The sequence below is a fragment of the Rhynchophorus ferrugineus genome, unplaced genomic scaffold (assembly GCF_030347505.1).
Source record: "Rhynchophorus ferrugineus isolate W39M unplaced genomic scaffold, kcgeb_rfMv2 rfM2, whole genome shotgun sequence".
Lineage (NCBI taxonomy): Eukaryota > Metazoa > Arthropoda > Insecta > Coleoptera > Curculionidae > Rhynchophorus > Rhynchophorus ferrugineus.
This window is the reverse complement of record NW_027472581.1, coordinates 62,207,527-62,234,816: the sequence shown is the minus strand read 5'-3', so window position 1 is coordinate 62,234,816 and position 27,290 is coordinate 62,207,527. Positions and strand designations below refer to the sequence as shown.

Here is a 27,290-nt window from a genome sequence, read left to right as displayed (position 1 = left end):
CATCGAGTCTCGATCAATAACATTCTGAATTAAAAGTTATATTATATGATAAATTCTATTTGTTATCAATCCATGTTCGGTTTATCCATGCACATAATCTAACAATTGAACAAATAAATCAATTTGTTGCTTGAATACAAAAATAATAATTGACAATTATAAGCAATTATATTTAATATCGTATCATCATCAATTTTGCAAAATCTCTTTCTGAAGCTGCTGAGTTGAAGGTGGTGTCATTCTACTTGGTCATTTAATCAATTTTATAGATATTTAAAATAGGGAACAACATTTTTTGAGATTGTTATGTTTTAAAGTCTTCTTTTTACTAACATTTATGTGGATTTTACATATTGCTTAATATAAGCTAAGAGGTATTGTCCTCTGCATTAAGGCTGCCGAAAAACTAGTTACCATCTCAGAAGATATACAGTTTTATCCAATCGAATTACTGATATGTCTAGGAGGTGGTGGTTTCATTTGTCATTAATATGAGGTAGCTAAATAAAATAGTCAGTTCAATAAAAAGTACAGTCTAAGTAATGATAAGTGAACCTTTAATTCAGAAAATGTACAAGGTACAATATACAGTAAAATTTAAACGTAAAAATGTTGTAATAAGTAACCTTAACTGTAAAATATTTTTTAAAAATATATTTTAATGTCTCCTTTTACCAACTATGGGTTTATGGGACTGGGCCTAAAGTTTAACGTGGGCTCCGAATCATAGTCCTCAGCATTAAGCCTACCGACTGGCGAGTGACCAACTTAAGAAATCATCCCAGAAGACGTTCGGTCTTACCCAGCCTAGTTACTGGCGTAACTGGGATCATTTTCCTTGTCGGATTTTACACTCTTGCCTAGAACATTCGCAAATTTTAAACAATGACAAACATAAATTTACGACCATGCCGCAGCAGAATTCGAACCCGCTGCTATCACAACTGTAGGAAGACCATCCCATCGCCTTTACCACTGCGGCACCAAGCCGGCCTGTAAAATATTATTAAACCTTAATTATTACTATTGCAGAATGAAAAGGCATAATGCTGCTAATTCGTTTCACCATCTTAATTGATATAACATTAAAGAAACAATTAAATATTTTAATAGCCATTGTAACATACTTAATTATTAGAACGGATGTTTATCACTGTATGAATCAAATCAATTTATAACCATTAGTATTATAACTTAAATTTGATTACATAAATGGTATTAAATCTCTAAAATTTCACTATCATAGCAGCCATTCCGTACCTCTTTCTCTAGAGAATCCACTTAAATATTGTAATTACTTATAAATAGTGACTATACAATATGAGAAACTAGCATCGAAGAAGAATGCAATAAATTATAACGAGCAAATGCAATGCAAGAAAAATGGTGTTCCCCACGAACTAAGTCGTGAAAGTTACAACCAAGGAATTATCAGATTATTCATACGCAAAACATGGATGCTACGAGGGTATTCAAAAACAAAATAGAAAACATGGGTATTAGACAATAAAAAATATGTTAACTGTAAATTTAAAATGTTAACTGAAGTTTTTTAACACTTAATACTAATTAAAATAATTAAATAAAAAATAGTGAATATTGTTATTAATATTTTTTCAATTATAAATAATATTATAATTAGCTTATATAATAAAGTATCCTTAAAGCAATGTCATTTATATAGTACTTTGTATTTCCTCGTGCTATAAGTACATTTGAACTCTGAAAGATTACAACAGAATATGTTAATTTTAATTGAATATTGGTTGAAGTCATTCATTTATTAGGGTCTTTAAATAATAAGTTCTTGTTTTCTTACGATGAATGTTCGAGAACTTTAAAGAAGCTTGAGATTCAGAATCATTTCATTTATACTATCTCTGAAATAGAAAAATAATTTGTAGGTGCCAAACACATAGGAAGGCGATCCGATACGTACTGAGGCTAAGTACGTATGGGACGCCCGATGGCACCACTGTCGCAAGAGAAATTTACTATCGTTTAGAACATTTCAGTTGAATCGGACTCGTAGATTTGTCTTGAGAGCGCGAGGAAGTGGGCGTATAAGCGGATTTTAGAAAAATGGAAAAAGAGCAATAACGGTCGGTGATTCGAGTCTTGTTTTTGGAAAGAATGTAGCTCAGCGAAATCAAAGAACGCTTGGATGTTGTGTAATGCAATTTTTGGGCATAAAAAAGCTTACAATAAGTGCCACGTTTGCTCATTCTGGACAATAAGTGCAAAGAACATGTTTACTAACATACATTAATTACTACGTATGTACGTAGTTATCACAATGTATAATGTTATCACAATGCTGAACATAAAATACATTATGACGACTAAGACATTATTTCTAATGATTTTGGTACATGAGTTTTCAATGAACTAAAGACTTAAGACAATTCAATTTCTATAATATAAATAACATTACTTGATTTGATGTTAATGTGGAATTTTGCGCTACAAAATCGGGTTCTATTATTCACCTCGTTTCAATAATAGTGTCTTTTGTAATGATATTTCATTTATGATTTCATTTATATTTCATTTATATAATAGGTGTCATAATCAGTATGTATCATCGGGAATTCTGATTAACTAAAAACTTAAGACAGTTCAATTTCTATAATATAAATAACATTACTTGATTTGATGTTAATGTGGAATTTTGGGCTACAAAATCGGGTTCTATTATTCACCTCGTTTCAATAATAGTGTCATTTGTAATGATATTTCATTTATGATTTCATTTATATAATAGGTGTCATAATCAGTATATATCATCGAGAATTCTGATCACTGTTTGACTTTTAAAATTAAATTCAAGTAACAAAAATATTTTACATTCTTCTGTCGGGTGATGTTGTTTACAGCCATCCGATCAGTTTCATTCGGTATTAGCAACTCGCAATATACTACACTTTGCTGATCTCGCCATATACACAGCAAGACTTTTTCAGCTTAAGTAGCGATGTGGATGGTTCTCCTGAACGAACCTATAATCTTCTGGTTTGGGCTTATCGTAGCAGATCCACTATTAATCGCCATTCACAATACGCCACAGAAAATTCCGTCTTCCGACCGAAGACGCGATGATACAACGTTTCTGAATGGCAATTCTACTTTTATTTTAAATTTAAATTTTATTGTAAAGGGAACAAAGTCTGAAAAAAATAAAATCTTGTGTACCAGGTATGTGGATAATTCCTTTCCGGTTATCTCGATAAGAAAACGGGCAATCATCTATTGGGCAATTTACGGATGTCATTCTGCTAAACCATTAATCGAGCCATTTTTTAACTTCTTCGTAATTAGAAAAAACTAGAAGTACTTTGCACCATTGATGTGAACATATGGTACTCGGATGGATCCAGGTTTGGACAGTGCATGAACAAGAGCGCGATAAAATTTCCTTGACTGATCTTGCTGTATGAGATGACGCGTGGCCATATTGTCAAAGTTTTTTGATCAATGCACAATTCAAATTAATCATTTATTGTCGGTAACTATCAATATTAACTGTTTCTCCAGTTTTAAGAGTTTATACTATGACACCAACCTGGTGATATTAATCCTTGAAATGATATATCAAAAACCGGAAAGTAATTACCGACGTCCGGTATTTCAAACAATTATACAATATTTTTTCCTTTTTTTTTTTTGATCACAGCAATATATTATTTTATAAATCCATCCTATAAGAAATCATCCACGTTATTAAAATGTTGGTAGAGCTAATTAAAATTTAAAATCAATACGAATTAGGAAAAGCAGACCGACTGTTATTTAATTATCGATTTGGCTGAAACTGTAGTTAATATATACCTCAAATAATCAATTTCAATATAATTGTGATTATAATTGCTTCAAATATAGTTCGATGAAAGTCAGTATGCAACTGAAGAAGTTAAAAACAGTTTCCACAATTTCCATTACATCACTCGATAATTTCATAATTAAAAAATTATACCAGAAATACAACACTTTGCAACACAGATACAATAACAAGGCCATTTACTGCCTTAATACCAAGCATATTGGTTTTCATATTGATTTTTGCATTATCCAACGTATAATCTTACACAGAACCAAGAAAAAATGTAAAAATAATAACAACCTTGATTGCCTTAAGTCGGGTGATAGAATAGCCAATTTGCTAACCCAATAATTTGTAACTGTAACAGTAATTTCTTCAGTTTCACCAGTTTCAAATTTGAAGCTTACTTATTTTTTATACCACCAATTCTTCTGCATCTTTGAATTTGTTAAAAATGGCTTCACAGATATTTTTTATTATGCCTATAAATTATTCATTTGAAGATTTACTGTTAAAAATCGGTACAATATATTTTATTGAAAATATTGTCCACGGATCGCCACTACTTTTCCCATCTTTCAGGCAATTTACGGATTTCGTCTCGAAAGAAGGACGTATGTTTTGAGGCTATCCATGAATCCATTTTTAGGTAATGAAGAAATGAAGCGCCGCTCAGGCATGTCACGACACATGTCAGTACCAGTAATAATCTGAAGTAACAATGCCTGTAGAATACAGGGGTTGAGCCATTTTAATATTTCCAAGTAATGTTTCATCAGTTTTGCAACATATGGTCGTACGTTGTAAAGAGCGAGTGATATTGTTGTCTCTTTGCTGGTATTCCGGCCATTTTTCGCGCAATGATCGGTTCATAGCGATCCCCATTGATCCACATCATTGAATGAAGCCTTCAAATCCTCATCTTTAAATTTTGTTGACTGCCAATAACGCTCTTTGTCTTCAGTGTCAAAATTGGTGATTTTAGAAAGCTTTTAAAGCTTCGAAACCAGTATTCGCATATTAAGATCGATGGAGCATGGTAGCCATAAACTTCACACGGCATTCCATGACCTTCATCTGCCTTTTTCTTCAAGTTGAAGTAGGAAAGTAAAACTTCCCGCAAATGCGATTTACTCAGTATAAATTCAGATATTTTCAATGCACTGAAAAAAATACATTCGGGGAAATGACAAATAGTAAAAAGTGAAGCCAGTTAGTGAGGCTTCAACATGTAGATGATTACAAATGTACCTGAAGCGGTTAATATACAGTAAAATTATCTGTTATAACTCCTTTAAAATTAATTTATAAGGCTAATAGGCCCAAAAATTTTAATTTGTCAAAAAATATTATTATTAATGTGAATTTATAATTATATATCATATATTTTAACTAAGTTATTACCAATTTATTTCTTTGTTTTATTCTTCGACAAAGACTAAAGTTCAAGCCATGAAACTTATATAAATCTTATTTAACTTAAACATATATATGATCAAGTAATACTTTGTTCCAAATCACTAGAGCGAAATTTGTCCAAAGATATTTTATGTGAATTTATTTTAAAAAAGTGTACATAAATTCGTTTATTCATCTAGAATAGAGCAATACTTATCTTAATACTTGCTTTTTATTTTACGAAGGCAGTTTGATAAGTCAGTGACTAATATAAAATTCTAGAAATAAATTTGAATGCACAACTGCTGCCTTCAACTGTTATATATTAATGGGCCACTGTAATAAGTTGAGTATGCTGCGTCATTTAGTTTGTGTTTATTTAGTCACTGACAGCAGACAACGTCTCGAATTTTAATAAAAATAGAAAAGTGATTTTCCTATGCTGATAACGCATTTTTGGGCAAAAAGCCATCACCGATACCAAGGAAATGCTTGATAAATCCTTTAGGGGCTGAGCATCATCAATTTCAATGTTTAAGAAGTGGTTCAGTGAGTTACGTTGTAATAGTACTAGCGAAAGTGACACCAAACGTCCAGGGTGCTTAAAATGTTGTCATACCAGAAATATCAATAAAATCTGATGATGAGGGTGTCTGATGCTGTAGATATATCTAATATTTGGATATGAAAAATATACATGTGCGATGGGTGGCACGATTGCTCACACTCAACCTTAAGTGCAACCGTATGACTTCTTCAAAGGAGTGCTTGGCAACGTTCAGCTGCAAGCCAAATGAGTTTTTGCGTCATCTCGTAACTTTTGATGAAACTTGCATACATCGCAAAACAATAGATACCAAGGAACAATCAAAACAATGAGTTTCCGAGTGAACCTACACCAAAAAAAGCCAAGATCTTGATTATGTCATTGATATATATTAGCTGGAAACTGTTTAAGGAGGGCTCCGAACCGTGCCGCTCGGCATTAAACCTATGTACTGACCAACTAAGGGATCATCCCAGGAGATATCCGATCTTACGTAGACTAGTTACTGGCGTGATTTTGAACAATTACAAGTGTAAATTTACGACAATGCCCCAGAAGATCTCGAACCTACGGCTATCGAAACACTAGGAAGATCCTCCCGTCATCTTAACCAATGCGTCGACCAAGCACCAGCAAATAGTACTCAGACAGCTTTTGCACAGATTTGATATTGACTTGAAGCAAAATGATCACATTTGATAAAAACAAATTATTGTTCATTAAGACAATGCAAGGTGTACGCATATAACCACCACGACAAACATCCATAAACTGGCTACTTTTTGTTTTCAAACCTGAGGAAATTCCTGTATGGTAAGAGATTTGGTTCGAATGAAGAAGACATCAGTGTATCATAAATGTATTGAGTTAAAAGGAGATTACGTTGACAAATAAAACATTTTTTTGATAAAAAAGTATCTTTCAATCAAAAAGATTTTTATAAAACCGCCTTCGTACCTCAACATTATTTTAGGGAAAAAATATGTGAGACATGAATAACTGTGAGATGAATTATTATTCATTATGACTGTATATCAACTCATCAAGCAGAACTGAGAAGATAATCAAAGGTAATTATATTATCTCTTGACACGAATTTCTGACATATTTCGGAAACTACTACTAAATAACGAATCAGCATTAAAATAGAAATAATTTAAGAAAAATCCATAGTAATTATTTACAAGAATAATTAAAGTAATATAAAAAAATTGTAAAACATCAAAAAAACTGAATATAAAAAACTGAAAACTGAAAAAACATAATATTATAATTAATATAATACGTATATTTTACCAACATGAGGTATTAAATCATTAGAATTATCTTAATTAACACCTGAAATATTGTTTCATTTTCATTCTTTGTTCCAGTGGAGATATGAAGAAAGCACAGAGAATGCCAGAAAAGCGGATAAGTATCAGGGTGTTTCTGGTGGCAACAAATAACAATTTTCATTGTAATTTTAAAACAGGGTTTATTTCCATAGAAGAAGTATTACGAATGGGAAAATTATAGGGTTATGTATATAAGTAGAGTTTTTAATTGTAAAAAGTAAATATTTTCATAATAAACGCGTCTTTTTAAAATGCATAAAATTTTGATATATATTTAATATTCAGTTTATTGCTACATATTTTAATATATCCTTCACCTATATTCTCGATATAGATGACGATATCCTTCTCAAACTAAGAGATCGGTCTTTTATTTTATATAATATTTTTTATTGTACAAAGTGCCTCAAGATAAAGTTTATATTTAGTGGAATTATTAAACATAGTATCTATTTATATTAAACACAGTACATCGATAAAATATCCCTTAATTGTTAAAGTACATCATTTGAAAATTTATTTGTTTAAATATCGCCTAAACATCAAACCTATTGTCCCATGCTGCAAATAAACCCCAGAAAACTCAGGCCATTTTCTTAAGAAGGACCTGAATAGGAAGCGTTTTGCGTCGGGCAATTTGCATTCTAAGATCGAGAATGTCCCAATTCCATGGATTGGTATAGGCCACCTATCTATGTATACTCTTCGGCCGGAGTTTCAAATTCACTATTCAGGTCCAAATGTTGATTCGATCCATCGTGTTCGAGTCCAGTGTGTATTGTTTATACGTCCCATTCCACCAAGTGGAACATATTCAGGTCTTCCAAAACAAATCCCTCAGGAAAATCCTCAATGCCCCTTGGTTCCTCAGGATTTCCGAGATTCATAGGATCCTTAAGTTCAATATTCACTTTGAATTTCAAAAGCTTACTTGGAATAACAATCATTAATATTCACATCTCAATTTCGTTTTGTAAATAGGTAAATAAGTAAATAGCATTAAAGACTTTGGAATGTCTGTAAACATTTCTCTAGAAAATCTAATAGTTTGTACCCAGGTTCAGAGTCTCTTAAGTTATAGGATATTGACTGAAAAAAAGACTTTAAAATGAGAATGGAAATAGGCTTGACTAAAATCAACAGAAAAAATAACTTTATAAACCGACGCAGTAGGCATAATGTAAAATCATAATTCAGTATAAAATTACAAAAGAATCATTTAGATAAATTAAAATATATAAATATTTTACCATATGATAAAAGTGTTATGACAATGAAAAAAGAAAACAATCGAATTAACGATTTATATTATGATTTTACAACTTAAATATTAAAAAAAAGCAAGTTGTTTACCACCTGATTCGCGGCCAAATATAAATATGATGAAATAAATCGATTAAATTATTTTCACTTATTATTATTGCACTTTCGATAACAATTCGGCTGTACCGGTATCGCACAGTTCCGTAAACCATGCTTTATGAAGACTTTTTTCTTGGAGAATTTAAATATTCGCTTTACAGCGATGTATAAAAATAAGTCCCGTTTTTACGATGCTCCTTTATTTCTTTATTCCAAAAATGTTATGACAATAAATATTATGTTTTAAAGAATACGACGAAAATATAAAATAGCATCCAACACGCCCAGCGATGAGAATATGTTACCAAAAACGTCAAAAGTTTGAATTACACAATGGATATGAATGTTTGCAATAAAACAATTACAAACAACATAATAAAAAAATTAATTATAAGTAAACAAATTGTAATAAACAGAGGCAAAGTGTAAAATTCGACAAACAGTAATATCAGTCATACTAGTAACTAAGCTGGGCACGACAGGCTACCTTCTCAGATGATATCCATGTTCCTCATTAATAGGCGCAGTTATTAAGAAAACAAGAAATTGAATTAACTAAAATCTATATACATAGATATAGATCTTTATTTAAAATGTTTCATTTCAATATTTTTATTTTATAAACAAGAATGTGCTGGCTATAATTTATTAATAATAAATACTATTTTTTGATAACTCTTACTCCCATTGAATTTAAAAGGTTAAAGGTTTTTTAATCATTTTAATTTATTAATTTGGAACAATATATATAAAAGGATAACTCCTGAACATTTATGTTGTCTTCAATTTTATTCAAATTTGGTACATGTTATAGGAACCGTGCATTATTTTTTTTTAATTCTCATTAATTTTTATTGATAGCACTTGAATTTCATTGAAGTACGAACAATTCTGACATGATAAAAATATACCAGATCATAAACCATTAATCAGAAGTACTGATAATGTTAAAATGAACAATGTCTGGTGAATATGGCGTGAAGAGAGAATCATGCTGGCTAGCAGCAAGCCTAGTCTTGTCGTGATAATGTGATTTTTTACTACTGTACGATATATTTTTAATTGTATCGTGACCACTTTATTTTTCTATTATCGTATCAATCGTAGTTCAAAACACAAATATACTTTACTTTGTTATTGTTATTGACTCTTTAACCAAATGAAATATACTGAAAAAGATGGAATTAAAATTGACCAAATGGAATTAATAACAGTTGTTTTAAGCGAAATCCAAGCTTAGGAAAAACAAGGGAATTCTGCATTATCGATTATAATAACACCTCAAATTCAAATGGTTCCGATGACGTCAGTTTATCGATATAGTATAATTACCGGAACACAGACAGTTTCAGTACAGTAGAGTCTCCTTCACTACCACTCACCATACCATGATTCATGATTTTCTTTTAATGTTAATTAATTTAATGAATGGTGATTTTCTTAAATGTAACATTTTTAGATCGTAATTTGAAATATTTGAATCTGAGTCACAAAATGATACGTAATAAAATTAAAAGCATAATGACCGGACTTTGACTCTAGACTTTTAATGTTTAAAACTTTAAAATAATAAAATTAATTGGCAGTCATAGAAGTGGTTTCAATAAAAACGATCTAATATTGATATAAATGAAAACCTTAGATTAGAAATAACTTTTATTTAGATATTAAGGTCGCAACCGAAGAATGCGTATAATTGTGATGCAATTGCATCCGCCAATTTTACGGAAAATGCGTCAAAATGCCAATTAAGAAAGTTCCAATAAGCAGACATAGAAAACAGATCGGGTCATCGAACTCAGTTAGATAATGCTCAAAATAAACAATTATTTCCTTAATTATTTATTGAATAAGTCTACCAGACAAGTTTTTCAAAATTGTGTTTAAGCTCCCTTAGTTATGATATCATCAATTATATAAATATATCCGCCCGTAATTATTTATCTTTGCCATTTAAAACTGATAACTTTAAAAATACATTCACTATATCGACAAAATATAAAAATATAAAAAAATTGCATCCGTATAGTTGCACAAAAATAATAAATATGCAAAATCTGATCTTATTGTAATCTTATTGTTGATCATGATGCTGATCTGTTTCTTTTCCTGTTTCCAGGCTGTTACGTAATCACCTCATCATCATATTGCAAATTACTAATTACTAAACTATTGCTAAACTATTGGAAGGAAGGTTTGACATCGTTGATGATTTTAGATGTTTAGTGTTTAGAAAAATATGTTAAGGAGTAAGGTAACATTGAAGGTATAATGAAGTAAAATGTACATAAGAAACAGACTAGCATTTTAAGTTGGTTAATAAAGTTTATAATTTGTTAAAAAAGTCTAAAAATCAAAATGCAGGTTAAAAGTTCCAACAGTAATTTGAGTTCGATTTTAAAACAACTTTTTTGTAATTTATTTTTACGTAATTTAGTTTGACTTGAGATAATCTATTGGCGTTGTTGAGATTATTAGTTCTTTGCCGAATTTGGCTCTTGCCTATGATGGTTAGGAAGGTCATTTTCATTGGTTAAGCTTTTCATTAGAATTTGACTTAATATGCCGAGTGTTTCATTTCTACTAAACTATGAGTAATCACACGTGTAATTTAAAAACAATCATTTTTAGAATCTCTCTACCCTATATTATTATATATAATCATTCCTGAGGCTCTTGAAAACTGTCATAATCTTCACCAAAGGTTTTAATCGCTTTAATCGAAAAATAGACACTGTAGTTCCGTTCCCTTTAATTCATTGTGAAATGAGATTTTCATTGGCAGAATTTAAGTTGTTGACCTTTCAATCCCGCATATACGCTATAATTAAGTTTAATTGTTATATATGCCCGTAGTTTTCGGCTTTACTTATATAAATCAAAGAATCAATACTTTCTCTTGACATAACCAATCTGAAAAATTAAGTATACTTCCTCCTAAACCCGGACAATTTATCAATGTTTTATTAAAAGGAGAATGCCTCCTTTAGTCGCATAAAATTAACATCAAAATCCATTTCATTTATTAATCAGCAAATCATCGGACAATGGAAAGTAATACTTTAATTTCACTTAATTATTAGGGAAGATTTGTATCTGTTCCGTTGTTCTTTCAATTTTCTATATATATTTTTAAGAATATTGACCTATCACGACAATAATTGTATTAACTCAATAACTCAATTATGTTAACCTTAATACTAACTTAACTGTCTAAATAAAATTTGATAAGTGATAATATTCGTTTATACAAAACATTTTTTTTTTAATTTTGACGCAAAGTTGCATTTATTACAGGTTAAACTTTTTTTAAATCTTGTTATTCGAGTTAATTTCTGGACAAGAAAACTCGAAAATGACATGTATGCCTTTCTTAACTACAAATCGGTGTACTGTTGCAAATAGCTCCATCAGCGAATTTTGATAATAAGGTCAAAAAAAGAGGAGACCGTGCTAAATGTGCCTAGATTGATTATCGCTTTGACGACATATTGTATGCCATTGGCACCAATTTGTCGGTTTGTCAGTCACCTAAAATAAAAGACTACGTCTATAGCTCTGCCTTCTACTCAGCCATCAGGCTGCGTGTCTACATTGCTGATTTGTAATTGTTTGTTTTTAGTGGAAATAATATCTGTTGTTGGTCTCCAGGTTTTTATCGCGCTCCTAACTGTACTAACAGCACGATTAGCTCCTCTTTGGTCTTCTGAGTTAAGAAAACGTCGGTCCATCTACGGATTCTATTTTCTTCCAATTAATTTCTTAACTCCATGGGAAATCTGTGCAGTATCAATTTGGAACTTCTAAATTGTTTAATAAGTTCGTCGTTAAATAACCGATCTCTTATAGAACGCCAAGAATCACTGGTATCGCTGGTATCAAAGACGCTGTATCTCGTTCTTGGTGAAACCCGAAATTAATGGTACAAGGTCAGTGTGGATACAGATATTTCCCCGTATTTCCATATCCCAGTATGCCAGCGTGAGAAGGGATCCACACTATGTGTATAGTGAAATGTACTGAAACACTGAAAAGCGTTAACTTTTATTAAAACTAACTAAAGGCCAACAGATCTACTTAGATAAGTACCTAATTTTAAGTCACTGTAGAGACAAATCTAAGCTAATTGACAACGATTAGTAATAATATAGTAATAAATTTAAAAAAGGCAGAATTGTGCAAAATCACAACAATCAGTATCAGTATGAACCCTTAAATGTTAAATGGAAAGTATGTTGTTGTTATAAAGGTACATTGGTATATTTAATGCTGTCAATATAGATGTACGCCTAGGGAAGAGGTAAAGCAATTCCCAAACTTTAAAATGAACATTAACGAGCGGGGGTGATGATAAAATGAAACAGAAGATGCAATGCAGAAAGGTAATGGATAGATAGGAAGAACAAAAGAAGGAGGAGGATAGGAGTGGCAGAGAATGAAATTCAATAGCAGACTGGAGAGTTGCTATGATGGAAGAGATGGGACGAAGATGGCTGTGGTGACTCCAGGAGAAAGTCAGAGTAGAGGAGGAAGGTAAAGCAAGCGATCTGACGAACAGGCGCTGCACTGACTGAAGGTAGAAAAGAAGCAGAAGGCCTGTTAGGGCGAGAGTCTGAAGGTGCCGATTTAAATAACTTCGAGACATAAGATACACAGATACTGCTTGAAAGAAGGTGTATGAATCAGAAGTTGCGCTTTCAGCAAAAATTAATTCCAATGAAAGAGGTCGAGGATGGCAGGTGCTTATGGACCTCTTCAAGCAGTTTTTCCCAATCCTCCGCCAACAAGGCTAAAAGTTTTTTGCCAGCGAAGAAGGCATTTCTAATTTTATTGTCGAAGTCTTTACGAAGGTGGTTCAATGTGAATCGACCACAGCGAAACTCCTACAGAAAAGGAAATTAAATATTTGATAGTCTCCGGAGAGACCGCCTCAATTTGATTTGAAATATTGATCTGAAAAAAATGTGGAAACATCCCTTTTAATTATTTCATTTTTAAAATCTATTTTCAATTACACTTCATTCATTAGATTTTTTAGTAATATACAAAGAAATTTTAAACGCTTTTTTAAACTCAAACTATATACTCATATTTTATTTCATTTGAAAAAGTGATGCTGGTGATAAGAAATGCATCTTCTAACTAAAACGTAAAAGGAGTGCTATGTTATATATTTGAATTTACGAGAAACTGTTAATGGGTACTAATGACGCTGCAAATAACAAATGGTTATATCTATTGAATTTCTACATAATTGTATGTTTTTGAAACGAATAAATCACCTAATCGCAAGTTATAACTTACATAAGTACATTTTTATAAACTATTATAAATGAAGGCTGCAACAAAATTATGTATGTAGGAATACATACAAATGAAAGAACTTCTTAGTATATTTAGATTCATCGAACAAATGGCTGCAAATAGTGATTGGGAACTTTTCCTCTCGGAAGAAGATGACCATGAAGTGGTTTATAATTGTTGTCTGGGACATTTATAATTTGTTACAAAACTTGATATTAAAATCCTATAAATCATATTCCTTAAGTCCTTTAATATAGCAGCTTTTTTTGATTAAACACCTTAACTTAATAAACCAAAAAATGTCAACAAAATGAACTGAACTAAAAAGTAACAGAAGAAATCAAAGAAAGAAATGTAAAAAAAAATGAAGAAGAAGAAAGATTGTAAGCGATTAAAGTTTTTGAAGATTGAACATCTTGGTATTAAACATGAATTGATGTGAATAATAATATGGATCAATATTAATAATACTTAACAGCTAAAACCGCAGTGATTAATAAAAAAAATTGAAGATCCCAAATTATACTTTCAAACACCACAATATGATCAACGCATATCATCGCCAACTGCAGAGCATTTTAATCAGGAATTGAAATATTAGATTGGGAAAGACTTTTCCAGTTCTTTCCTGGTCTTCCTGATAGATGCATTCAAAGATTTATATCTCTAGTAATATAGAATGAAGCCATATTATATCGCATTCGAAAAATAACAATACAGGATATTAGACTTAAAGGTACTATAAAATTGTGTGGTATTTATGGTCATGGTTACTTAAGTCAAGGTGTGTAAGCGAAAGTGTCAAAATTGCTTTGCTCGTCGTTGTTCTGTGAATTTCGGTATTAAATATGAACTTCTCTCTGATTTTGTGCTGACCAAACGTTGAAAAAGTCGATGGAATTCTTAAACATGTCAAGGCAGATCGGCATATTTCATCTCGACGCATCACTATTAAAATATTTGCAAAATTTAATGGGCCATCCATTTCATTTCCATTTCAATTAATCAATCAAATAAACGGGTTTGATTCACCAAAAACCAACGGATAGTCCTACATATTAATTTTTTTTTAGTATAAAATTTAATACACTCAGAACAATGGAAAATCCTGGCATCAGTAGATAGTAATTTTAAGAATAATGGTATAAATGATTTTTACGAGCTAAAACTAAGGAATATGCTAAAGAAATTAATAAATAAGTCTTTGTTTTATCCTTATATTAAAGTAGTATAATATAATTATTATAATCTAGCATAAAACCCATTGGGAAATTGATGATGAAATAATAATGACGATTAATTTATTTATATAAATAAAAATGAATCGCCGAAATGTATGCATAACTTCAGAACCATCATACCAAATTGCATAATTATTTTTTCGTTATTCGTTATTTTGAGGAAAAGAATTGTAAAAAAATAATAATAAAAAAGCTTACGAAATTTTTTTTATATTTAAATCTTAAAATAGGAAGAAACGAAGACAAGCTGTTCGGCAAGTTCTGGGTGGTTTTAAGCATAAACTACTTGACAAAGTGTATGTTTATGAATGGTAGTGATATATTTAATTGAAACATGATATTTTGTGTTATTGCTGAAATTCCATAGAAGCCTTTTGTACAATGTTCGCTGTTTTATTGAAACTGGCTAAATACACCAATCATCTGGAGCCATAGTGGGATTCATACCCACAAAAAAAGAGGTTCAGTTCATTCAATGTCAATTAACCTTTCTTTTGCAATCAAAAAGGAAACAAATCTATGTGTGTTTTATGTTAGCCGTTCTTTTCTAATTTCTCCGAGGTATTTTATTTAATTATAAAATTTCACCACTGAGGGCTAAAAATATTGGTCGGTATACGCGTAATAATTACACAACTGTAATAACTCTTGCATGTTATATAATCTATTTGTTCAATTGTTTAAAAGTGCACTAGAAATGATGACATCGGACGATTATAAAATAGTGGAGAAAAAATATCAGCAAGAGAACATAAGAGGCGCTTCAGTGCTTCAAGATCAAATAAAGTTAGTCTCGTGACAAAAGGTAAACTATGCTATTTGTTTTCTCTATGGATGGAAAAACTAAAAATATTGTACACTATAAGACAATAGACTAAGACCTACGTATGATCAAATTTTTCTATTTTGTCTTTAATATTTCATTAAATGATAAACAGAACAATTTTTATAAAGTTTATTCAAAGTAGCAGTGAACTCAAGTTATCTAAATTTAAGACGTCAAAACGTCACAATGTTGCCGCATTTAACTTTGACTTTTAGTTTATTTTAGCTTTTATGTATTACAGCATTCCAATACAACATTTGCTAAATTTGTTTAGAAATTAAAACATCATTTGTCTTGAAATTATAGTTCATTGTTCACTGCTACGTTCGAAAGACTATAATTATTTTCGTTATATACAACTAAATACATGTAAATAAACTCTGTTTTCTCCTATCTTGCGTGTGCAATGCCATCTCTGACATGCATTTGACATAATAGAAACTAATGCACATAGGTGAATTTCGTTACAACGCTTAATAATATAAAATAGTACAGCTAATAAGATAACACAACATAAAGGGTTACTAAGCTGGAACGAACTAACAAAATTTAATAATAACTATAAATTTCAATAAATAATTAAAATAACATTTTGAACCCTTCATAGCTCAATGGACTAACATACAATTACCTAATAATAATTTACTTTATCTAGGTGAGAACGTGTCAGCCGATAGTATCCGGATATAAATCAGCTAAATAAAAAATTGTATTATAGAGTAGTTTTCGATTGCAGCAATTTATAACAGTGGAATAGATAGCCAATTATATGAACGATAAAACTGAGTATATCATATCATATCATATCTGAGCAAGAAGAAAAGTTTATGTACAGTAGCTAAACAAAAACTTTTGAAACTACAACTATAACTTTCTATATAAATTACCATAAAACAGTAGGGTTTTTTATTCACTAAACTACAATTGTCTCTAGTCTCTTGTCTCTAGTCTTGTGAATGTATTAACACTGATGTTTTTTTCACTAAATGCACCTACTTTACTACATTAGACTACACAAGATCAAAGGGTTTGATTCTTTTGAGTCTTTGTTCTATTCGGATGTTATCCAAAAGTTGCAATAATTCGATATTAACTTGAGAATGGAATCTCTCCTTATGTCTTCTTGTGATTCAATTGATTTATTTGTGTAAGCTGAGTTTATGTGTGAAAGTTTCGGTGTAAGTAACCAGTCCAGTATAGTAGATCCAAAAGTCTCACTCAATAGATCCAAAAATGTCATGTAATATTCAGTATTAACACTTCTTATAGCTGATAAACAAAATACCATGTGCGATCTAAAATAGAGATGGTATTAATTTCCTTGGCACCAAATTGCCTTTCCCATTAAAAAATATTTCAAGAGATAAATACATTTACTATGCAACAATAAAATATTAGTATTAATAAATATAGCTGATCTATATTTTATTGAACAATAGATATTTGTATATCAGAGTGTTTCTTTCTTTCTGTGACCTCTTCTTTATCTGTAGTAGTTTTTGAGAATGCATTATATATGAATTATTAGAATTAGAAAGAAGGATAATTATTACATTTTGAAGGCAGCTCTCTAAAAGAATAAGATTTTTATTATGTATTAGCATATAAAATCATCGCTTAAACATACTTTTTGGCGTTCACTCGTACTATCCATACACTTTAATTGATTTATATTCTACCGATACTTATTATGTTGAAAATTACAGCGCAAGTAATATAAATACATATTTAGTATAAACTACTACTGCCAACATGATTGTTTGCCATCCAAGGGTTTCTATCGTTAATAGAGATAATATTAAAATTTATGAAAATTTATAGCAGAAAAGTTTTTGTTGAAAAATTCATTCAGAGACGTATAGTTTTAATAAAGTTTAATGCTGAATTGGGGCGTTATTGGCTATGGAATTAAGATGAATTTATTGTTATATGTACGTCCTATATCTGCGTGCGCTCGACTCTTATTTTTTAGTTAATAGTTAAAATTACGTATTATTCAGCTATCGAATAATAATTGCTGGAGTAAATGGCTGCGATGATTTCGATTGTAGGAATGTTCGTTTGTTCTAATGACTTTGTTTGTTCGAGCACTTGTTCGAGTACTTGTCAGAGTAGTACGTGTTCCGTTTCATAGTGCAAGGGTGTCCCTGAAATAATGTTACATCAGTTACTGTTGTCTTCGTCCATTACGACCGTGTAGTGTTGATGGGTTATTCATGTCTTCCTTCCATGTTCGTATCGAGCACATGGATATTCTTGATCGGGTAGACTATTCAACTACCCCCAGAGTCCCTAGGTGTAGGTAATTTTAGTTTATTGTGTGTATTGACTATGTTTGTTTGAACACCCACTACTATTTCGTATTTCGTAATTTTCCCGGAAACAGAAAACACTGATTGATTCAAACTTGTTTATTTCAGTTGTTAATGTTTACAAAGTTACGCGGAAGTGATAAAGGCATAGGATGAAATAACAAAGAGAACGTAGTCATGGTGCTTTATACCCTAAAACCGCATAGTACCAATACTCTAGCGTTGCCAAACTTATACTTCAGCGTCGGTGTAACTGTGGAAACCTAGAGAGTTGTCGCAGTCGCTACAAGTACATATCAGTTATGATTTTTTTAGAGTTAGAAATTGATCTGTCGAACTTATCTTAATTGCGTTCTAATGACCATACGACTCCTTAGTCCACCACATGCACACCCACAGGAATGAGCCGTTGGATTGGTCCCATGAGATCCGAAAATGAAAGGCCAGTATCGCTACGTCTCTATCTAAAATAAATAAAACTTCTTTTAAGTAGTCGATGAGCCTCCGGCAAAGATAGAAGTGTTGCCACTCCTGCCCAGTTTTTTTTCTGTAAAGCGTAAATGAGAGTCAAAATTCGAAAATGGCCAGTCAGTTTGTCCGGTCTGGTAACTCCAAAATGTTTCCAAAAGGTGCAGAATCCCAATCAATTGCCAATGTTCGAAGACAACACAGCGCTCTCATCATGCAAAAAAATGAGAACATAAGAACATTAAAAGCGCAAATATGTTTACTCCAAAAATAAGCGGAAGTTTTCAGAACAAAGACCAGTAGTGTCAGTAACAGTAAAAGTTCCAGAATCTATCTCACAAAAATGGAAAAAGGATAAAATCTTCCTTCGAGGAAAAGTTTCCATTACTCCAGACCAGCCAGCTTCTGAAAAAACCATCTCAAGGTAAGGATGTTTCTTGTAATGATACCTTATTAATGCTGGACGCAAATATCTCCATCCGAGGTATGAATTAGGATAACCACTGTCCACGTATAATTTTGATATTTGGCTGTTTCAGGAAACCTTTCTAAAGCCCTCCATCTGCTTCAATATTTCGAATTATACAATTTATCACAACGACAAAATCTCAGGCCGCGGCGGCGGCACAGCGATCGCCGTAAAATACAACATCTATCCAATCAATCTTGAATACACTTCCATTGCAATCGAGTCAATCAACACGCGTATTCAGTTTACATCCAATTATCAAAAGATAAACGAGTCCAATAAACATGAATTCAAATCTTTATTAAAAGAAACTCTCATTTTGGGGGATGATATGGAAGGAATTTGCACGAAAAAACATAAAATATGACGATTGATGTCAACAACAAGCGTATTCAGTTTCACATTCACATCTGTCTACCAAAGGATAGACGAATTCAATAAATATGACTTCAAATCTCTATTCAAGGAAACTCCCCAACATTTTGGGGAATGGGTCCTACAAAACCCTGATTCGGACCACCGGCCAAGCCTTCTTACAATCAGCGATTTTTTTCTGAGAACCATTCTCCCTAAGCATAGAAAAATCACAGATTGGAAATTACACCCAGAATTACTTAAGACTAGACCTATCCCTAGCATCAACCTCCCTCCAATATTAGAACGAGCAGTCGTCAAACTTATTCCAGATATTCAAACTATTCTGCAAGATTAACCACCACGACGTGCAGTACAGAGCCTTCACATTTTCTCTCCCAAAGGAAATTAAGGAGCCATCTGGAGGAGAGAGATCCTAGCTGAAACGCGTTCAAATATTCAACAAGCCCTTGAGGCGCACTCTGAAAGTCACACTAGTCGCTAGAAAGTCCCAAATTCCCTCACTGGAAAACTGACTAGTCCAGACATTCATATAAATTCTTTCACTAGCAGTTTCCATTCGTTGTTTTACATATTATAATTAGAGTATTTACACTATATATTTTTTCAACCATCCGCTTTTACCCAGCTTACAACAACAGTTAATGTTGAAGCCTCACTGACACACTGGCTTCGCTTTGATATATGTGTCAATTCGTTGAAGTGTAAACAACACATTTTTCAATACCTTGAAAATATTAGATTTTGTACCGAGCAAGTCGCATTTGCAGTTGAGGTTTTGCCTTTTACTTCAATTTGAAGAATAAGACTTATGGTATGTGAAGCTTATGGTAATAACGCTTCAAAAATTTCAACATGTGATTTTGACATCTAAGAAAAATAGTGTTCTGGATCGGCAAAAAAAAATTGAAAGCGATGATTTGAAGGGATTACTTGACGAAACCATCAATGGGGACCGCTATCGACTACAATTGATGAGTTTAATCCGAGCACTGTGTGAAAAATGGCCAAAGATATAACAATGTTATTCTTCAGCATAATAACCCTCAACCACATGTTACAAAACCAAAGAAAACATACTTAGAGACATTAAAATAGGAAATGCTACCTCATCCGCTGTATTCTCCACACCTTGCTACTTGTGATTACTACTAGTTCCGATATGCCATGACGATTCATGTCCTGTCTAAAAAGCGCTTCACTTCTTATTAAGATATTAAAAAATGGATGGAATGGAAAATATCCTCAAAAGATAAATTGTTCCTCCTAGATGGAATCAGTAAATTTCCTGCAGGATTTAAAAAGTAGCGACTGTCGATGAGCAATACTTGGATTAAAATATATTGTACCGATTTTTCACGATAAAGCTTCATATAAAAAAAATCCTTTACAATTAATTTATAGGCCTGCTATGTTCTTTAAATTTAACAGAAAAATAATTGATGTGACGAAACAAAAATAGTCATAAATAGTACTAATATCTAAAAAAAATCGAGAACCCAATGAAGCCTCATAAAAAAAACCGAAACGAATAAATCAATAGCAGAAATCGCGGAGGATGAAATGCGCGACCTTGAAGGTCGCTACCATCATCGTTACACCGCCATAAAAACCTGATTAAACCAAATGCGATTAAACATTAACCGAGGGGCCATCGTGACCATTTAGGGCTTGGCCGTGTCACGCGGCGAGAGTCGCCGCCCTGCCCCACCCAAGGCTGCCTCCGCCACCGCCGCCTCATCCTTCGTCGATACGGCATAGAAAAGTTGGCAGGGCTCGGTGCTATCACCGGCCCAATTCGGAACAACTTCCAGAATAAAAAACGCTGCTTCTGCTAGGAAACTAAATTGACCTCCGGCATGCAAAAGAGAAACAACAAATCGAAATCGAGACTTCGTATTATTTACTCCAGCAAGTCCTGGCTTTTCTGGTCGAAAAAAAACACTATGCAAAAAAGTAAAATTATATGAAAAGTGCCATTGGGCATTATTATGGAGTTTCAGCAATTTGACCATTTGGTTTTCGCGCTCAATTAATGTAGGTCTTGACGTAGAGGGCAGGGGTTGGTGTTTCTAATGTTGCTAACATGTGTACAACAGTCTGTATTTGCATAATACAGATAACGTGTTTTACATATTTTTACCAGTTCAAAATTGCTTCGAGAGTTTGTAAACGAAACGCTGACTCGTTTTGTTATATTTGCGGCGAATTTATTAAAGTAAGAGAAAAAAGTACGATTTAAGTATAAATTTGTAAAGCCTGTCAAGCTTACTTCAATCTAGTATCTATCAATCTTCTATCGTTTAAAAAATGGACTCCACAAGTGTCATGTAACTTCAGTTATGTTCTGGAGGGTACATTTATTTTATACATTACATTCATTAAGTTATGTGTTACGTCTTATTGTAGGCTGTTCCAGAGGTGTTCCAATGTTTGCAGTGCCAAGAATTTGGAGGGAACCTAGTGACCATCACACAGATTGTTGTTTTTACATTGTAAATCCGCTTAAAGGTAAACATTTCAAGAAAACATCTTATCCTGATCTAAGCAATTAGAACGTCGCAGAATTATATCCTGTTCTCTACTTAAAGAGCATCGCGATCTCATTACTTCGCTTAACCAAATATTCAATGAATCTCATCCCTAACAGATATTTACTTGGACAATTTCCTAACGCTCAAACCTGGAAATAATATCCAATAGAGTATGTACAGCCACAGCCAATGAACATCATCAACATTTATGGCGTCAGCAAGTCTCAATGTTTCAGCATTAACTTACAATTTTGGTTTATAACGTTTGTCGGTTTTTTACCTCTAATTTATTATCCCTAACATTTTGAAGCATTTTTTTTTGAATATTGATTTTTTTTTTACATCAGGATCAGCCGGTACCAATCGAACCAACAAGCCCAGTTTAATACGAATTGTACATTTTTACGCACTTATGTTTTACCTTTACGTACTGCGTTTGGCAATATATTCGACGTCATCTATGACGTGCATTGGCTGTTTTATTGGGAGGACTATCTTTTTGTTTATTACTGTTTTCTGTATTTTCATTATATGGATTTAATTAGAAATTTTGCTTTCACTATTTGATTTTAGCCAAACAAAACATTGGAAGATGAATTTACTAATAATTTTAAAGGGCGATACTGTATGTAACTGATGCAGGCTAGATATAGTTAGATATAGATAAATATATATTTATAGTAGTGTTTATTTTATATTTTTTATTTTGTTTTTTTACTAATTGCATCTTACATTAGATATGCTTAGTACAATCTGTTCTGTTGTACTTGTATTAATACACAAGCAAGGCGAGTACGGGATTAATACATCAGGATGTATTTCCCCAATTAAAATAAAACTAATCTAGTTAAAAATGTTCGATATTGCGACCTCTAGTTAGTATATGCATCAGCCATTAAAACATCTAAAAGATTAATTTAACGAAAAGTATGTATGTAAGTGTATAATATAATATATAAAAGGGTGTACAATCCAAACACTTTTATATTACTTGAAAAAACATTTTATTTTACGGAAAGAAGAGGCGACTTGAACGATGATACAAAAATCAGAAGGTCTTTATCCGTTACAAAACAAACTAAGCCCCTACCTTGAAGATTATTTTTTAGTTTTCCACGGGTGACATCAATCAGTCTTAAAACAGGTCCCCGTTTCCTTGAATTCCCCTAGTCAGTCGACAATCTTGACATTTCCAAATTGCAATAGTCTATGAATGCGGAATTGAACTACTGTAGTCCATTTTGGTGGTTTGTTATTAAATTTATATCCAAATTACAATAGACCATGTTAGTTCACACCAAATTCAGACCTTCTTTGGTGATATTGCACCTTGAACTTTGATGCATATACCAAGAAACAGAAACTAGGGATTTTTTTCGAAGCTCGAATGCTTCCTAAGTTGAATAGTTTATGGCTAGGGATCTTTGAGCGACTTGAATCCACCTTTATCACCTTACAGTTTCAATTGCGTTACTTTTGCTCGAACTCCGCTTAACTACACCAAGGAATACTTCGAGTAATTGTATTGCCAATCCAACGTCAGCCTCTCTTTTTCTCTCAGCAATTTGATTCCGATTAATTGAATGAATTCAAAAAACCGACTCTGCTAGTTATAAAATATGAAACGGTTTAAATAATTTTAATTAATAACCCTATTTAACTATGATAGAAATATAATTTTAAATATATTGTTGTTTCTTGTTTAAAAAGCAAAAGTTTTATTTATTATAGCATATTATAATTTTAACAATAATTTTAAATGATGTAAAAAATTAATTGCAACCCATTAAATTGTAAAATGTTGCCGCTACATATATTTAACAAAAAAAAATAACAAATTTTATCCAATAAAATACTATTGGTCGTTTTCTGACCTTTGCAAAAGAACCTATATAATTGCACATAAGAAAATAATATAAAGATAATAGTTATTATTAGTAGCCTGGTTTAAAAGCGATGGTTTTAATGAATATACAGATTGTAATTTAATATAATAAAAAAATATATAATTATATTATTTATATAATAGATTAATGTGCATTTTATAATTTAATATATTTAATACAATAAATATTACTTACGCCCACATGCCTATGTTATACTCTGTTTGCCAACAAATTTAAATATAATATTTAATTCACTATTTAACCGACTTCGAAAAAGGAGGAGGTTCTATGTTCGGCTTTATATTTTTTATATATATTTATGTATACCTTTACTGCTTAAGTTAAAAGAATAAGGTATGCCATGATTACTAATTAAAATAAATATAAATATGTAGGTACTTCATAAAAGAAATCAAAAATTAACGGATCTTAAATTGTGTACAAATATTATTGTAAAGCACAAATTGAATATTAACAATGAGATTCTTACCCTGAATAAGAATGGACTATCAGTGTTCTGATAATAACCTCTACTCATTGCACCAACAGTCAATTTGCACAGATTTTTTTTAATTTAACCCGATCACTAGTTTTTATTTACGGCTTGTTTTTATTTATTTGCACTTGTCATTTAAGATGTCTTTGTTTTTACATCAATTGATAGTTTCGTCAAAAGCAAACAAGGTCAGCTGATTATACAGATGGTACGGTTTACTATACAACTTTTCCGATATTCCCGAGAACGAAACACATCAATGTTTTATCTGCACATTAATACAAACCTTTAGGTTATATTATTAAAACAAAATAGTTAAAAATAGCTAAACACCTCTTTATCTTAACATTGGTGACTCATCGCGAAGGTTGAAAACTTTTTAATTTTCGGAACTGCAATGTTGCACGAAATGTCAATATGATTTTTATGGTATTAATATTTTACTGTATTTTATCAAATAATCGAGTTGAAAGCTTTAGTTATTACACTTATTAATAATAATGCCTCTTTATTTGTTTTTAACTATATAAACTTCGAGGTTAAGATATAATAGGAATTTACTGTTATCTGGCATCATAGCATAAAATATGTAAATTGCATGGCAGCACCATCTGTTATCATAATCCCGCACTAAACCTTTATTAAAAGAAATATCTGTAGGAATCTTTAACTGCAAGAAAATAAATTAGGTGTCAGGCATTTTATCTAAACTTGTATTTGTCCTTTTTCTTTGTAAATGCCGGTATCGTAGTTTCTTTTCAGATTGGCCCAACACTAAAAATGTTAATATTATAATTACTAATGAAATGTAATAAATATAATAAATTATGAAATCTTTTACTAATTACACTCACATTTCTTATACTTGAAAATAATTTTTTAATATAATTTACCTGATTTACTAGGTGCCATAAGTTCAATGGTGGGTTCCTCAACAATTCTAGTTAAACTGGGAATTTGGGGCATGCTTTTGTACCGCCAACGATCGAACAAAATTGGTTCACTGGGGTGTATTGTTTCATTTTTGAAAGTAATACAAGATTTGGTAGTGTCGGAAAATTTCCTATTAATAACTGGTAAACTAACTACGTTGAAAAGCTCAGAATCGGTGGATTTTAATACTTTTATTGAGCTCTTTCGCTTTTCCCCTTCAACTGTAATAACTTGCGATGCGTAAGTACATTCAGTAGAAGGTTTGATGCTAATTATGTCGGATTTCTTGTTTTCCATTGAACATTCGGTTATTTTCAGGTCGGTTCCTAGAATTTCCATAAAACTTTTGTTAATAAATGTTATAAGTAATAATGATATTTGTTATTACAGATGAAGGCTCTTATAGGAGAATCTCCAGTAGTAATTTTTTTTAATGCTTTAAACATTATCCCTTTTTTTAACCCATTGTAAATATATTACAACTAATTATCCTGTATCTAGATTTCAGGCCCCCATTTAATTAGCGTTTATGAACGGGAGACATGTTAAATATCGGTTTTATATCGATAAAAGAGTTCATTCCTTGTATGTTAAACAGGTTATGGGCCAATTAAGTATCAGGTTAGCTGAATGGAATTGATGGTGGGATTATGTTATGGGGCACTAAATATTACGAATCACTTATGATTCGGGACGGGACGGAATTAATACACCACTTAACCTAACTAAGATTGCAAACAAAGATTACAAAAGTATATTTAAATTGCCAGAATAAAACTATTACATTGTACATACAAATTTGTTTAAATTTAGAACTATTTTATTTCTACATTGCGAGAATTTTAACTTTAATTAATAATTTAATCAAATGAATCTACACATTTACGTGATAAACAAACGTAACAGTCAGTTTTGTACTTAAAAACAATTCTCTCTTTGAACAATCATAGAAATAGTTGCCACAATACTGTCCAATTTAATATCGATTTTATAGTTTGTTCTTGAGATGCCAAACATACACATGTATTTCTCTTCGATTGAATTTCTTCCATGCCTCTGGGATGCTTTTATCAAATAGTATGAATCCATTAAAACTTCCTAGTTGATTACCATACCAGTCTTCATAACTTTCTCCTTCAAGTCCACTTCTGCCCTACATTAGCCCATGGTTTTCTGGTATCACTGAGGTATCATAACTTATTGGTCACCACTATCTCCATATTCTGCTTCTAATATTGTACTCAATTTTGTTTTCTCCAATTTTCTAACTTTATCACCTTCACTTATTACTTTCAACTCAAATCATTCACTAACATTATTCTGCTTTATGAGTTTTCTTCTGTTCTTTACCTCTATATTCCAAATCAATTATTAATGGGTGGTCACTTTTGTTTTTTCTTTTAACATTCTTCACAGTTCCTTTTGTTTTATTGTTATTTTCATCTATACCATATTCATCAGAATCAAATCCTAATATATTTGTTATTTCCATTACTATCAGAATCATTATCACTCCATTTCCAACTCGAAATCAGAATATTTTTAATATAATCTAGAACTGTCTAAGTGCTCTTGAATGCTTTTTTTTTCATCATCACTCAAACTCTTGATTTCTTCTTCCGGTTGCAAAACTATATGCATCAGTTCACTCACAGATTCTTCTTTGGAATTTTCTATGCTCGCCTTATATTAGTCTTTCTGTATATTTTCTAAACGGTATATCTTTAATTATTTCTTCACTATTATCCATATTGAAGTTGACTTCCATTGGCGTACCAAATTAATCTGCTTAGATGCGATCTTGTAACTAACGAAACTTATATGCCTTTTAATCTTCTATATATTACCCTTTAAATTATAACTAAATTATTTTCCACTTTTGCTGGTGTTAATATTAATTTCAATTTGTGTAATAATCTCCGCTTTTTCCATTCCAGTAAACTGTTTAACTTCATAAAGACTGTCCATTAAATCCACTATAC

At 31.6% G+C, this 27,290-nt stretch overlaps 2 protein-coding genes across 5 annotated transcripts in view; both read right to left on the bottom strand.

Moving 5' to 3' along the window:
- jvl (javelin-like) overlaps nucleotides 1–24,774 on the bottom strand; it is a 317,251-nt gene extending 292,477 nt beyond the window's left edge. For 2 of the 4 annotated variants that reach the window (XM_076394244.1, XM_076394241.1), the window contains exon 1: nucleotides 24,370–24,774. Coding sequence is in view for 3 of the 4 variants with exons in the window: in XM_076394241.1 (XP_076250356.1) it covers nucleotides 24,370–24,417 (48 nt within the window). In the remaining variant the exon portion in view is untranslated. The remainder of the gene's footprint in view (nucleotides 1–24,369) is intronic. The other 2 variants (XM_076394245.1, XM_076394247.1) reach the window with 2 other exon arrangements.
- Nucleotides 24,775–24,941: 167 nt separating this feature from the next.
- The window catches only part of LOC143190128 (uncharacterized), a 32,897-nt gene continuing 30,548 nt past the window's right edge, over nucleotides 24,942–27,290 (bottom strand). The window contains exons 4-5 of the mRNA XM_076394248.1: nucleotides 25,269–25,634; nucleotides 24,942–25,149 (exon numbers count right to left, since the gene is read on the bottom strand). Of these exons, the coding sequence (XP_076250363.1) occupies nucleotides 25,061–25,149; nucleotides 25,269–25,634 (455 nt within the window). The 3' untranslated portion in view covers nucleotides 24,942–25,060. The remainder of the gene's footprint in view (nucleotides 25,150–25,268; nucleotides 25,635–27,290) is intronic.